At 39.3% G+C, this 15,062-nt stretch overlaps 1 protein-coding gene across 1 annotated transcript in view; it reads left to right on the top strand.

Moving 5' to 3' along the window:
- gucy1b1 (guanylate cyclase 1 soluble subunit beta 1) overlaps window positions 1-14,409 on the top strand; it is a 32,840-nt gene extending 18,431 nt beyond the window's left edge. The window contains exons 11-13 of the mRNA XM_035789047.2: window positions 5,302-5,442; window positions 12,531-12,685; window positions 12,925-14,409. Of these exons, the coding sequence (XP_035644940.1) occupies window positions 5,302-5,442; window positions 12,531-12,685; window positions 12,925-13,057 (429 nt within the window). The 3' untranslated portion in view covers window positions 13,058-14,409. The remainder of the gene's footprint in view (window positions 1-5,301; window positions 5,443-12,530; window positions 12,686-12,924) is intronic.
- The last annotated feature ends 653 nt before the right edge of the window (window positions 14,410-15,062 follow it).

A 15,062-nucleotide genomic window follows, 5' to 3' on the forward strand; every position in this document is an offset into this window, starting at 1 on the left:
TCACACCTTATACCATGACATTGTTAGTTGAATACTCCTTTCTGATTGGCTTGAAGGGCATTCTAGAGCATTATTTCCCTATAACGCACAATATATTTGCACGGTAGAATTCAATGGCTATAGTTGAATTCGATTTTCATAATAGCAATCAAGGACTGATGGTTTGGTTAGCTAAACTAGCAACTATGTTTGGTTACCCTGGCAACTAGTGTAGCTATCTGGTTAGCTTGCTAGCTACTTCAGCCATTTCACATGGCTTGAAGGGCATTTTAGAGCATTATTTCCCTATAACGCACAATATATTTGCACGGTAGAATTCAATAGCTATAGTTGAATTCGATTTTCATAATAGCAAGCTAGGACTGATGGTTTGGTTATCTAAACTATTAACTATGTTTGGTTACCCTGGCAACTAGTGTAGCTATATGGTAAACTTGCTAGCTACTTCAGTGGATGTTGAACACATTTCTACCACCAACTGAACACATTTCTAGACATAATCAACTCGTGGCTCTATGCATTCTCTGGATAATATTGTGGAAGGTCCGTGGAAGGTCAGTGGAAGGTCAGTTCCACTCCGCTAGGGCGTCGTGGAACACACCTTCCATGTCGTTCATTATTTTCCATAGAACGCATAGCCCCTCGTTGTTTATCCTTTACTTAGCTTAGGCTAATTTTGTCACTAGGTGCTTGACCTTTCGCTACCCTCACATAAATGAATTGGACAACACACTACTGAAAGCCAACAGGTATAAGACATTATGAGGACTTATAACATGCTTATGTAAAACATTTATAAAGAATTATACCAATTGGCTTTATGTAAAACACATCTTCTGATATGTACCGCACATAAAAATCTTGTAACCCTCTACTCTAAGCCCTGACGGGGGGTGAAATATTGCATTTTGCAGTACTTCGATGAGCCAATAGAAACACTTTGAATAACAGATTCACTACATGGAACAACAGATAGTCCCACAAGAAGCAAAAGGAAGTTTGTTCTGAAGTGTCTGTCCTATATTTGAAAGATCAGGAAATTATATAAAATAAAATGACATGTATTTATCCCCTTATTTTAGGCACTAAACTGTCTCCATATACAGTGAGCACCATAATTCATTGGACAGTGACCATTTTTTTTTGTTATTTTGGTTCGGTTCTCTAGCAGTTTGAGTTTGAAAGGATACAATGAGGGTGAAGTGCTGACTGTCCACTTTTAATTTGAGGGTATTTTCATACATATCGGATGAACCGTTTAGAAATGATATAAACTTTTGTCCATAGCCCCCCCCCCCCATTTTCGGGCATCAAAAAACATTGGACAGTAACATAATGTAGAATAAAGTAATCATTGTTAATATTTGTTGCATATCCTTTGCATGCAATGACTGCTTGAAATCTGCGAAAAAATGGTAACTGTCCGATTAATTATGGTGCTCACTGTATACATCCATCATTTAAATGGTAACTAATGCTACATATGTTTTCGTGAGAATACTGATTTTTGGGATGTCTCATGGTCTTACAAACACTGTCTAGCTCTTCCACCTTTCACCGCAGATGCAGAAGAGTTCTATTAGCGGATGCAGTGGATTGAGGCGCAGCCCATGCAAAAAACTGGATTTTGACGGAGATTGTTTTAATTGTTAATGTTAATTGATGTTAATTCAATTTCCATGGCGGCGTGGAAATTGTAGGCTAAGGGTTAAATTACTTTTAGACACTAATCAGTGTAATCAATGTACAGTATAAGGCTGTATGAAAAATAGAATGTTCTATAAACATTTAGATTAAAGATATGCTTTCATTATGTAAATCAAGTCCATTTTAAGCTTCAGTTTATGTTGCAGAATGGTTGGTTGAGATTAATCGGAATCTGTGGTATACAGTTTTTTCTCAACTAAACAGGGCAATCTGCAGTTGTTGCATCCATTTTTAGACTTTTTATTTGAATGGTATATACCCATTGATTCTTGAAGAATTTTACTTACAGATTCCTCGGGAGCTTAGTTCAACTGTCGTACCCCATCAGAATCCAAAATATAAGTTTGTTTTATATCTCCTTTGTTTGTAATCAATGTTAATGTGAAAAAAATACTGTATAGCCTTAAAACATGGTTAAAACTATAACGTTGCTATAATGGATAGTCAGTCCTTGTATCCATAGCTCTGTCCATGAGTGTGAGAGTGGTTACATTTCTCCAGCCCCATCCCTCAGCTGTTTACCAAATCAGTGGCTGTGTGTTTTTGTTCGAACTGCAGATTTCTCCTTTAATAGTAGCACCAATTCAACCTTTTTCCAATGTCGTATTGTCACACAAGTGTGATGTACTGTAGAATTGATTCATTTGAATGTTTCTCTATTCAAAAGCCTCACTGGGTAAACTTCACTTTAAAACCCCATTTTGTTTTTGAGCAAAATGTTATAGTCGTCGTCGTCACTGGGCACTTTAGGCTTTCAGACAAGAATGCACTTTAAGAAGTCAAACAAACCTTACTACATCCAAGGGAAGGACTTCAGCACTGGGTCACCAAAATAAGTAATATTTACGCTACCAACCTCAATGACTAGGTGGTCCAAGTTGTTATCTGGCTCCGAAGAGCCTTGAATGTCTATAAGCTGACGTAAGTGTTTAAGTGTTTGTGTCGAGATGTTTCAACTGCAGGGCATTTGCCTGAAGTTAAAAGAACTGCCATTATCACGGTCTGCTCCTGAAGGGGTCTGAGTTGGGCTAGATGAGCCCAAAAGGGTAGTGTCTTAAAGAAATACTACTGTAAATTGCACTATCATGACAGTTTTTTGCTCTGTACTGTGCTTTATCTTGAACACTTGACTATTGACATGCACACTTGAGGATTGTATTAACAGTGGACTTACTAAAAGATTACAATGAGTGTAGTATTATTTTAAACACCTCACATCCTTTTAACACAAATAACCACTAACATACAGGTAACTGCCAAAATAAGGAAACACCAACATAAAGTGTCTTAATAGGGCGTTGGGCCGCCACTAGTCGCCAGAACAGCTTCAATGCGCTTTGGCATAGATTCTACAAGTGTCTGGAACTCTATTGGAGGGATGTGACACCATTCTTCCATGAGAAATTCCATCTTTTGATGGTGGTGGAAAACGCTGTCTCAGGCGCCACTCCAGAATCTCCCATAAGTGTTCAATTGGTTTGAGATATATACAGTGCCTTTAGAAATTATTCACACCCCTTGACTTTTTCCACATTTTGTTGTGTCACAGCCTGAATTTAAAATGGATTAAAGTGAGGGTTTCTTGTCACTGGCCTATACCCTATAATTTAAAAGTGTAATTTTATTTTCAAACTTTTGACAATAAAAAGCTGAAATATCTTGAGTCAATAACTCTTTTGCTATGGCAAGTCTAAATAAGTTCAGGAGTAAAAATGTTCTTATGTTGCATGGACTCACTCTTTGTGAATAATAGTGTTTAACATGATTTGTGAATATCTCTGTACCCTACACATACAATTATCTGTAAGGTCCCTCAGTCGAGCAGTGAATTTCAGACACAGATTCAACCACAAAGACCAGGGAGGTTTTCCAATGCCTCGCAAATAAGAGCACCTATTGGTGGGTAAAAAAAAGCAGACATTGAATATTCCTTTGAGCATGGTGAAGTTATTAATTATACATTGGATGGTGTATTAATACACCCAGTCACTACAAAAATACAGGCATCCCTCTTAACCTCTCCAGGATTTCACCATGAGGCCAATGGTGATTTTAAAACAGTTACAGAATGGAAGCAGAAGTGTGGAGGTGTGTGTTTCCTGATTAACGACTCATGGTGTAATTGTAGTAACATACAGGAACTCAAGTCCTTTTGTTCACCCGACCTAGAATACCTCACAATCAAATGCCGACCGTATTATCTCCCAAGAGAATCCTCCTTGGTCATAGCCACGGCCGTTTATATCCCCCCTCAAGTCGATATCACGAAAGCTCTTAAAATAACTTCACTGGACTTTATGCGAACTGGAAAGCATATATCCTGAGGCTGCATTTATTGTAGCTGGGGATTTTAACAAAGCAAATTTGAGGACTAGGCTCCTGAAGTTCTGTCAACATATTGACTGGAGGGCAGGTAAAACACTCAACCACTGCTATTAAAACTTCTGGGATGCTTACAAGGCCCTCCCCCGCCCTCCCTTTGGCAAATCTGACCACGACTCCATTTTGCTCCTCCCTTCCTATAGGCAGAAACACAAACAGGAAGTACCCGCGCTAAGGACTATTCAACACACACACACACACACACACACACACACACACACACACACACACACACACACACACACACACACACACACACACACACACACACACACACACACACACACACACACACACCCTTTAACCCTTAAGATCCTTTTGGAGCCCTCTTTCAGAGTCACTGAGATCTCTTCTTCTAGCCATGGTAGCCAATGTAATAGGCAACTAGGCATTTGTATACATGGCCCTAAGCATGATGGGACATTTTAATTGCTTAATTAAGTCAGGAACCACACCTACAGTGGGGAGAACAAGTACAGTGCCTTGCGAAAGTATTCGGCCCCCTTGAACCTTTTGCCACATTTCAGGCTTCAAACATAAAGATATAAAACTGTATTTTTTTGTGAAGAATCAACAACAAGTAGGACACAATCATGAAGTGGAACGACATTTATTGGATATTTCAAACTTTTTCAAGATTGAATCCTCCGAGCTGATAGGGTGAAAATCTCTCATTCTGCCCCTGAACGAGGCAGTTAACCCACCGTTCCTAGGCCGTTATTGAAAATAAGAATGTGTTCTTAACTGACTTGCCTAGTTAAATAAAGATTAAATAAAGGTGTAAAAAAAAAAAAAAAAAAAAAAATTGTTGCAAAATCGGTGACCAAAAATACAGATTTCCGATTGTTATGGAAACTTGAAATCGGCCCTAAATAATCGGCCATTCCGATTAATCGGCCGACCTCTATTTGTGACCTCAAGTGGCACTTTCAAGTTTGATGAACCACTGAAATCCAAATATCCTTTTCATCATAAGGATTTACATTAAGGGGAAAAAATATTGTGTGTTATAAGATTCTGCATAGTAACAGAAATAGCTCCCTCTACCTTTCGGTGGAAACAGTGAGTGATATAAAAGTGTCAAAAAGAATAGTGTTAAAAATGACAGTGTTTTCTAGACTTCACGTCCTTTTCACATTTAACCACTTACATCTCACAGCATTTTCTGATATAACGTTATGCCTAGTAACCAAAATGTCTCTCTTTCTATAGGTGGAGACAGTGGGTGATAAGTACATGACGGTCAGTGGGCTGCCAGAACCATGTACCCACCACGCTCAATCTATCTGCCACCTAGCCCTGGACATGATGGAGATTGCTGGACAGGTCAAAGTGGATGAAGATCCAGTACAGGTGAGGATGGGATATGTTTATTTTTTCCAAAATTTTGACCAAAATCAATTGAGAAATGGAGCAAATGTGAATGCTAGTGCTGGCTGAACCCTATCAGCAGCCTTGTCCAGAAACAACAAAGTGCTAGACGAGGGGTGGGCAATAATTTTGGCTCGAGGGCAACATGGGGGACACATTTTTGGGGGGACCAATCTATTGAGGTGTCTGAAAAATTGCAGTTATTTCAGTATACAGTGTTTCGGAAAGTATTCAGAATTGTTTTCTAATTTATAAACAAATATAAAAAAAATATCACATTTACATAAGTATTCAGACCTTTGTTGAAGCACCTTTGGCAGCGATTACAGCCTCGAGTCTTCTTGGGTATGACGGTACAAGCTTGGCACACCTGTAGTCTTCTCTGCAGATCCTCTCCAGCTCTTTCAGGGTGGATGGGGAACGTTGCTGCACAGATATTTTCAGGTCTCTCCAGGTATGTTAGATCGGGTTCAAGTCCGGGCTCTTGGCTGGGCCACTCAAGGACATTCAGACACTTCTCACAAAGCCACTCATACATTGTCTTGGCTGTGTGCTTAGGGTTGATGTCCTGTTGGAAGGTGAACCTTCATCCCAATCTGAGGGCCTGAGCGCTCTGGAGCAGGTTTTCATCAAGGATCTCTCTGTACTTTGCTCTGTTCATCTTTGCCTTGATCCTGACTCCCAGTCCCTGCTGCTGAAAAACATCCCCACAGCATGATGCTGCCACCACCATGCTTCACCGTAGGGATGGTGCCAGGTTTCCTCCAGACGTGACTCTTGAAATTTAGGCCAAAGAGTCTCATCAGACCAGAGAATCTTGTTTCTCATGGTCTGAGAGTCTTTAGGTACCTTTTGTCAAACTCCAAGCGGGCTGTCATGTGCCTTTTACTGAGGAGTGGCTTCCGTCTGGCCACTCTACCATAAAGGGTGCAGAGATGATTGTCCTTCTGAAAGTTTCTCCCATCTCCACAGAGGAACTATAGAGCTCTGTCAGAGTGACCATTGGGTTCTTGGTCACCTCCCTGACCAAGGCCCTTCTCCCCCAATTTCCAGGCGGCCAGCTCTAGGAAAAGTCTTAGTGGTTCCAAACTTCTTCCATTTAAGAATGATAGAGGCCACTGTGTTCTTGAGGACCTTCAATGCTGCAGACATTTTTTGGTACCCTTCCCCAGATCTATGCCTTGACACAATCCTGTCTCGGAGCTCTACAGACAATTCCTTCGACCTCATGGCTTGGTTTTTGCTCTGTCATGCACTGTCAACTGTGGGACCCAATGTAGACAGGTGTGTGCCTTTCCAAATAATGTCCAATCAATTGAAATTACCACAGGTGGACTCAAATTAAATTGTTTGTATAAATGCGTAAAAAACTGTTTTTGCTTTGTCCTGTATTGTGTGTAGATTGCTGAGGATTTTTTATTTAATCAATTTTATATTAAGGGAGTAATGTAACAAAATGTGGAAAAAGTCAAGGGGTCTGAATACTTTCCGAAGGCACTGCATGTTAGAATTTTAATAATTCTACTTGGGAAGGCAGATCAAGTACTTTTTCTTTTTTTTACCAAGACAAACAACAATTTGCATGTGAACACTCTGAATCCTAAATTATTACTTCACATTCAAATTATTACTCCACCAGGTTGCGCCTGGGAGGCAACCTGGTTTTCAAAACAATCACTTTTCTCCTGGTGCAATCTCCGCCCATCCGGGCCAGTTTAATCAAATTCCCTCATTGTAACATTGCTGTAGCCCTCAGTTACAGGAATAGGCGTATAGGTGGTTGAGAGAGCACATGAGGGCCACATCCCAATTCTCTTATGGTGTGCACTTGCCAACTCCTCATCTTGGGAGTATGCAAGTGCACACTTCGGGCGAAGGGAAGAGTATCGGGACACAACTCAGCAACATGACAGCAACAAGTCCCAACACATTTGAGTACTGCCTATGAGAAGAAAGGGTGCTCCACACACAGTTTGTTCGCAGTGTGTGATACAATGTGTCTTTGGGTGGGACAATCACTGCCAAGTAATGACTTGTAATGACTTGCAAACATACAGTATGCAGTATTTTACCTTTGTTTGCAAACTCTGCCTCCTATCTATCCAAGTAGTAGTACCTAATATGGGATACTTACTTGTACATATCCTACATTACCCTTTGTTCCACGTCGTTCATCTGTTCCATTACATTACACATAAGAGTAATTGGACGAGGGCGTCTTCTGTACGGGGGTGTTTTGTTAAGATGCTCGGTCTGAACATTAACATGGATCACTTGCGGTACGGTTTTGGAAGCATAAGGACCTCATCTTTCATATCAGCGAGAGATAAAAATATTTTAAACTAAAGGTTCAATTGATACACACCTTGCTAGAGCTAGTGTTCCCACACAGCCACATCTCCATGTTACACCTGTGTGTAATGGAAGAGGGCCACCAGAAAAGTGTTGTCACTGAAAAATACTGTTGACTGTACCTGTGATAAAGCCGGTTAAATCAGTGTACAGTAACTGTACATTTTGCATTTGTGAAATTATTTTGATGTGATATGAAAGTAAAAGGCCTTGTGTTTCTAACTGTATCGCAATTGATAATCAATTTGATAATCAATTTTGTGCTCCATAGAAATTAATAGTAAATAATATAGTCATTTTGGAGTCACTTTTATTGTAAGTAAGAATAGAATAGGTTTCTAAACACTTTGCATTAATATGGATGATACCATGACTACGGATAGTCCTGTATGAATCGTGAATAATGATGAGTGAGAAAGCACAATATCATACCCCCAAAACATGTTAACCTCTTACTATTATAATAACATGGGAGGTTAGCATTTTGGGGGTGGTATGATATTTGTGCTGTACAACAAAAATATATTTATAATGGTATCAAATATCATATCTTAATAAATACATTTTCATCATGTAATTCTCGACATATTCCTAACAACAAAATACAACGTTTCCCTCTGTTTACACACTGTTTTGAACATTTATCGTCGCCATGACTATGACAGGCTATCTTGACTGGCACTAACTTTAGCTGACATTAGCTTCTATGCTAATGGTCTTTTATACATTAATTAAACTAACATTATAAAAAAATAACAATTATATCATCACACTCCGCTTAACTTGGTGTTTCATATCCTATGCTTTATGCTTTATAACTCACTCACCGTGATTATAACGTTAATCATTTGTTTATCTGGTGCTTTTCTCTTCAGTTTTCAGTTCAACTCATTCAACTGACTCACTGACTTGGCAGGCTAGCGCGAGATTGTGTGAAGCAACCACTAGAGCAGGCCGAAACAAGCTACAGTTGTCAGGGCTACAGTTGTAATGTGGAGATGTGCAAGTTTGTAGATGTATATCTATGTTTGGTTTTGTTAGTCCTATTAATAAGAACGTGAGATAAGTAAATAGTAAGGATATGATGCAATATACTTGATATTTGAGCTTTATCTTGGCCAGATCGCAGTTGTAAATGAGAACTTGTTCTCAACTTGCCTACCTGGTTAAATAAAGGTGAAATAAAAATAAATAAATATCACAAATCATAAACCCAGGAAATTATAATCATAAGCATAGTTCATTCATGAAATATGTATCATATTACATTAAACAAATTATAAGAGTATTGCGATATACAGTACTGACTCTTATTTAGTCATCTCTTTTTTATCGTCCCGTCTCAGAAATTAGTGAATGGTTTGTTTTCGTCGCTTTACCCCTTAGTATTTTTTTTAGCATAAAGTATTTAGAAACTCATCTTCAAAAAAGCCACTGTCCACATAAGACATTGTAAGAGCTGTAACTTGGATGTTAAACAGCAGACTTTTTGTTTAACTGACGGATTGAGTTTGTTATTGTATCAGTGACTCTTGGAGACTTGGCATCGGAAAATCACATCTGGCTAACAAAACATTGTTTATCAGACACATGGCATGGGGTGGAGAGGATCCCAGTTTGGCAGTAGAAACAACCTCCAATCATCTCACTGCCCAAGGTATAAAATAAATAGGTCCCCATTCCACGTTATCCTAAACATTTAGTGTTCAGCTTGTGTTCTGTTCTCACTGTTCGAGCACCGAAGGTCCTGAACCCGTAAGAGACCCAAATAGAGGATCTGCTACATTCAATGGAATGTTTATGGATTTGTTATTTCATTTAGAGTCTAAATATTTCATCTCATTTTACGTGCGCTTTCTTTCACCTTACACATATGTAACAGTATAACTTTAGACCGTCCCCTCGCCCGTACCCGGGCGCGAACCAGGGACCCTCTGCACACATCAACAACAGTCACCCACGAAGCATCGTTACCCATCGCTCCACAAAAGCCGCGGCCCTTGCAGAGCAAGGGGAACCACTACTTCAAGGTCTCAGAGCACGTGACGTCACCGATTGAAACGCTATTTAGCGCGCACCACCGCTAACTAGCTAGCAGTTTCACATCCGTTACACATAGTTTTAAATGACAAATACCATCATTACATTATGTAGGCATATGTAAACAAATCACCTGTATTTACGCCAGTGTAACAGTTCCAATCATGGCACCAGATATTGAAGGTATGTCTACTATAAACAGGAAATTGAGAGTCCAAAAATGACTGCATACTGCAAAACACTGCTCGCCCGTAGCAATTTCCCCAAAAACAAACCGTTATAACAGTCTTCATCTATCATGTTCTCTCTTTTCATGACCTCATTTAACAAGGCACACAGGGCCAGTGCCACATTTAAACAGTGTAAAGACTTCTTATTTGTCAAATGAAATGGATCCTCATGCAATAAGGGGTGGAAGGGGCTGGCACAGTCATATAAATATACTAACATACTCAGACCATGGCAATTTGACTGGTACACTCAATTCCTAATTCGATTGGCACAGTCCCTCAGGGCCGGATTACCTAATGGGCACACAGTGTTGGGGGCCCCCTAGATAGTATTTGAAAACGTAGGTTGTGAGCCCCCAGGAGGATGGGGTCACTGCAAACAGAATATTATGAACACGTAGGTTGTGAACCGCCTGGAGGTTGGGCCCCCCAGATAGCATATGACCTCATCAGTTGAGGGCAAACGCAGTCCTGAGTCCCATAGAGCTGTAAAAGAACTGTAGAGATCCTGAGAAACCTTGACCTTGTAACACCTCCAAACTCATGTTCCAAAAACATGTTCGCAGTTGTTTCAACCGTGCTCACATTTAGACACATTGCAGAGATGTTATGAACAACAACACTGCAGCAGATACATTGTTAAACATTCTAGTTATCTTGTCTCTGGTGTTTATCCATGTCTTTGTGGAACACAAATCATCAACCCTGTCTATTGTTTAACGTTGGCTTAACATTTGGTTACAAAGATGTAAACGTCATGCTGGGTGTTTATGTAAACAGTACATTTACTATAGACAGTCGGTTCCAAAATGGTTAGCTATATGGAAGTTATGATGATAGGAATGTTGTGTGAATTATCTGATACAGTGGGGCAAAAAAGTATTAAGTCAGCCACCAATTGTGCAAGTTCTCCCACTTAAAAAGACGAGAGAGGCCTGTAATTTTCATCATACGTACACTTCAACTATGACAGACAAAATGAGAGAATTTTTTTTTCTCCAGAAAATCACATTGTAGGATTTTTTATGAATTTATTTGCAAATTATGGTGGAAAATAAGTATTTGGTCAATAACAAAAGTTTATCTCAATACTTTGTTATATACCCTTTGTTGGCAATGACAGAGGTCAAACGTTTTCTGTAAGTCTTCACAAGGTTTTCACACACTGTTGCTGGTATTTTGGCCCATTACTTCATGCAGATCTCCTCTAGAGCAGTGATGTTTTGGGGCTGTTGCTGGGCAACACGGACTTTCAACTCCCTCCAAAGATTTTCTATGGGGTTGAGATCTGGAGACTGGCTAGGCCACTCCAGGACCTTGAAATTCTTCTTACGAAGCCATTCCTTAATTGCCCGGGCAGTGTGTTTGAGATCATTGTCATGCTGAAAGACCCAGCCACGTTTCATCTTCAATGCCCTTGCTGATGGTAGGCTTTGTTACTTTGGTCCCAGCTCTCTGCAGGTCATTCACTAGGTCCCCCCGTGTGGTTCTGGGATTTTTGCTCACCGTTCTTGTGATAATTTTGACCCCATGGGGTGAGATCTTGCGTGGAGCCCCAGATCGAGGGAGATTATCAGTGGTCTTGTATGTCTTCCATTTCCTAATAATTGCTCCCACAGTTGATTTCTTCAAACCTAGCTGCTTACCTGTTGCAGATTCAGTCTTCCCAGCCTGGTGCAGGTCTTACAATTTTGTTTCTGGTGTCCTTTGACAGCTCTTTGGTCTTGGCCATAGTGGAGTTTGGAGTGTGACTGTTTGAGGTTGTGGACAGGTGTCTTTTATACTGATAACAAGTTCATACAGGTGCCATTAATACAGGTAACGAGTGGAGGACAGAGGAGCCTCTTAAAGAAGAAGTTACAGATCTGTGAGAGACAGAAATCTTGCTTGTTTGTAGGTGACCAAATACTTATTTTCCACCATATTTGCAAATAAATTAATTAAAAATCCTACAATGTGATTTTCTGGATTTTTTTTCTCATTTTGTCTGTCATAGTTGAAGTGTACCTATGATGAAAGGCCTCTTTCAGGCCTCTTTCATATTACAGGCCTCTTTCATATTTTTAAGTGGGAGAACTTGCACAATTGGTGGCTGACTAAATACTTTTTTGCCCCACTGTATATACTGGGTTATTACATGGCAGGTGATCAGACACTGAAATGTCCAAACAGCTTGATGAAGTCAATAGGTTCATGCACATTGTTCAGCATGTGCCAATATTGTGGGAATCGAGGGATTAAATACAAGTTTTTTTAAACCGAGTGTAATCCCGCTCCACCTTTAGTATGTTTCATGCTTTATTAGACAGACATAAAACAGGTGCTGGGACACAGGCAGGTAGGTTTGAAATGGGGATCAAACCCCGGTCTCCATTGGGGAGGCATGTACATATGTGTTACTTACTCGACCATGACACAGTCTTCTTGACAATCCTCTACTCTCCATAGATAACCATTGGGATCCACACAGGAGAGGTGGTAACTGGGGTCATAGGTCAAAGGATGCCCCGCTACTGCCTGTTTGGAAATACTGTCAACCTCACCAGCCGTACAGAAACCACAGGAGAGAAGGGAAAAATCAACATTTCAGAATATACTTACAGGTAAGGACAAATATGCCGTTATTTAGATGAATGAGACATTGCTGTGAAGTGCTCATCCATTGTTTGTAAGATCATGCATGGTATATTACTGTTGCTGACCCTGTCCTTCAACCCTTCTGTATGTGTGTGTCTTGTGGGTTGGGCTAAAGGGAGAAAAAAAATCACTTATTTTGAAGCAGCCTTTGGAAACAACATATTGTTGAAATCTGTGAAAATGTGGGAAATACCTTTGATTTCAGGTGTTTGCAGTCGGCAGAGAATGCTGACCCTCAGTTTCATTTGGAGTACCGAGGACCCATCACCATGAAAGGCAAGAAGGAGCCCATGAATGTGTACTTTCTGTCTCGCAAAAGTACTGAAAGCAATGTTTGATCACAAAAGTATCTCCCTTTCCCCAGCCGGAAAAATGCATAAAAGTGTCATTTTTGTGTTCTAATTTGGTTTTTACGGGTTGAAGAGACGTCAGATAACCAAATTAGAACCAAGAGAAGATGTCCTTTTCTGGCCGCTAAAAAGATAAGTTAAAAAAACATTTTTACAATCAACATAAAACTGGACCATAACTCATGCCTGACCAGTTTTGCTCACTGGGTCACTTGTCAGTTTCAAGAACCTGCTGTATCTGAAGACAATTTTAACGTCTAGAAATATACCTTGTTCTCTCCTTCACCAACAGTTATTCTTATTGGTAGTATATATGTTTGTTACAAGTGACATAAGTAGATTATAAGTTTAAGTTAGTATGATGAAGATGAAGAACCTATTTTTATGGATATACTGTAGGTACTGGCACGTACTGTAATACAACGTCATGTATTTTCTTTCTCTATCCATTCCAGTATTGAAAGTAGTATTTTACCCTCAAGGTATTCTGTGTTCTATGTATTTATTCACTCATGTTGTATCTGTGCACTGATTTTCTTTGTTATTTTAATTTGTGGTATAATATACATGTACAGGCCAAATCATAATTTCAACTGTGAATTCCATATTCTGTAGGAGATACTGAACTTTTGGTATAATGTATTAATAAACACATGAAATATTTCACTTAACTGTCCAAATACATTTTAACACCAATAAGCAGTGTTATGATGCAGTATCTTGGTGGTAGTTGAACTACATTCAAATCTAGGTAGTGTTGTCATTAGTTAATGACTTTCTTTGCCGTGTAGTGGTGTAGCTAACTACTGGAACTAGATAAACACTACTCTTTTTGCAATCTTTTCCTTTTTTTCCCCCGACCTCAGACCTACCTAATTCTCACTTGAAACAACGTTTTTGTGTTTAATAGGCTAAATGACATATTCTGTTAACATATGACCCCCAACTTGATCTATTCTTGCAATTTGTAGACTATGACATTTCAGATTTACATTTCATAATTTTCACGATTTGGATGTAGAGAACTACTTTTTCAAAGTGACTTTAGTTAAGTAAACTATATTTTAGGGTAGATTTAGTATAGCTTAACTTCTTCCAGTGTGAAGTAATTGGTAGCTTGATAAATGATATTGTCAGAGTAGCTTCCCTAACACTGCCAATATGTTGTTCTGTAAGTGTGACATTTATTTTAAACTGCACTCACCCAAAAAAACGTGTTCATGCGCAAGTGCCTCACAATGTGGCATGCTATTGTGAAGGAAAAGACTATTGTTTTTACATAAATTAATTCACTGTTTGTTTCATTGATGATTTTTGTTGAATAAAAAGAGGCTACCAGAGCTGTGGTATTATTTATTTGTTAGTTTTTATTACTTATTTCCATGCTGGTATGTAATGGGGATCGTTCGTAGGCTGGTGGAACCAGCCGAGATCGGGCTGCTTCCACCAGGCTAGATAGTTGGGACAATAATAGGAGAAATGTATCAAATATTTGAAAAGGAGTGGACTGTCAAGGAGTAAGTGAGGCAAGAGGTAATTCTACTATACAATACTGTACCAAGTGAGCAGAGGAATTAGAAAACAGTTCATGCATTTTGAACAAAGTCACTGTTTGCAACTGAAATAGTCACCTTTGCAGAAGCAGAGGAAATCATCCTTGGTTAATGCGCCCTCAAGTGGCCAGTTGTAGAACTGTTGATACTGACTGACATATCAGCCGAGTACACAGATCAGAGTACACAGATCAGAGTACACAAATCAGATTACACAAAAAAGGAGGGAAATGTTTAGTACCATGTGTCTTACCCTACCACCCACCCTCCCTAATGATCCTGAATGATTTGATTGGCTTTCTATCCTAGTATTGAGGTACACATCATATAGATATCTACACACATCAATAAAAATTAAAACTCAGGTACATAATCAAACAGACAACAAAAAAAACTAAAACCTGCCATGTCCTATAAACTAAATCAAATAAAATGTTATT

Source organism: Oncorhynchus keta, chromosome 16 (genome assembly GCF_023373465.1).
Source record: "Oncorhynchus keta strain PuntledgeMale-10-30-2019 chromosome 16, Oket_V2, whole genome shotgun sequence".
Taxonomy (NCBI): domain Eukaryota; kingdom Metazoa; phylum Chordata; class Actinopteri; order Salmoniformes; family Salmonidae; genus Oncorhynchus; species Oncorhynchus keta.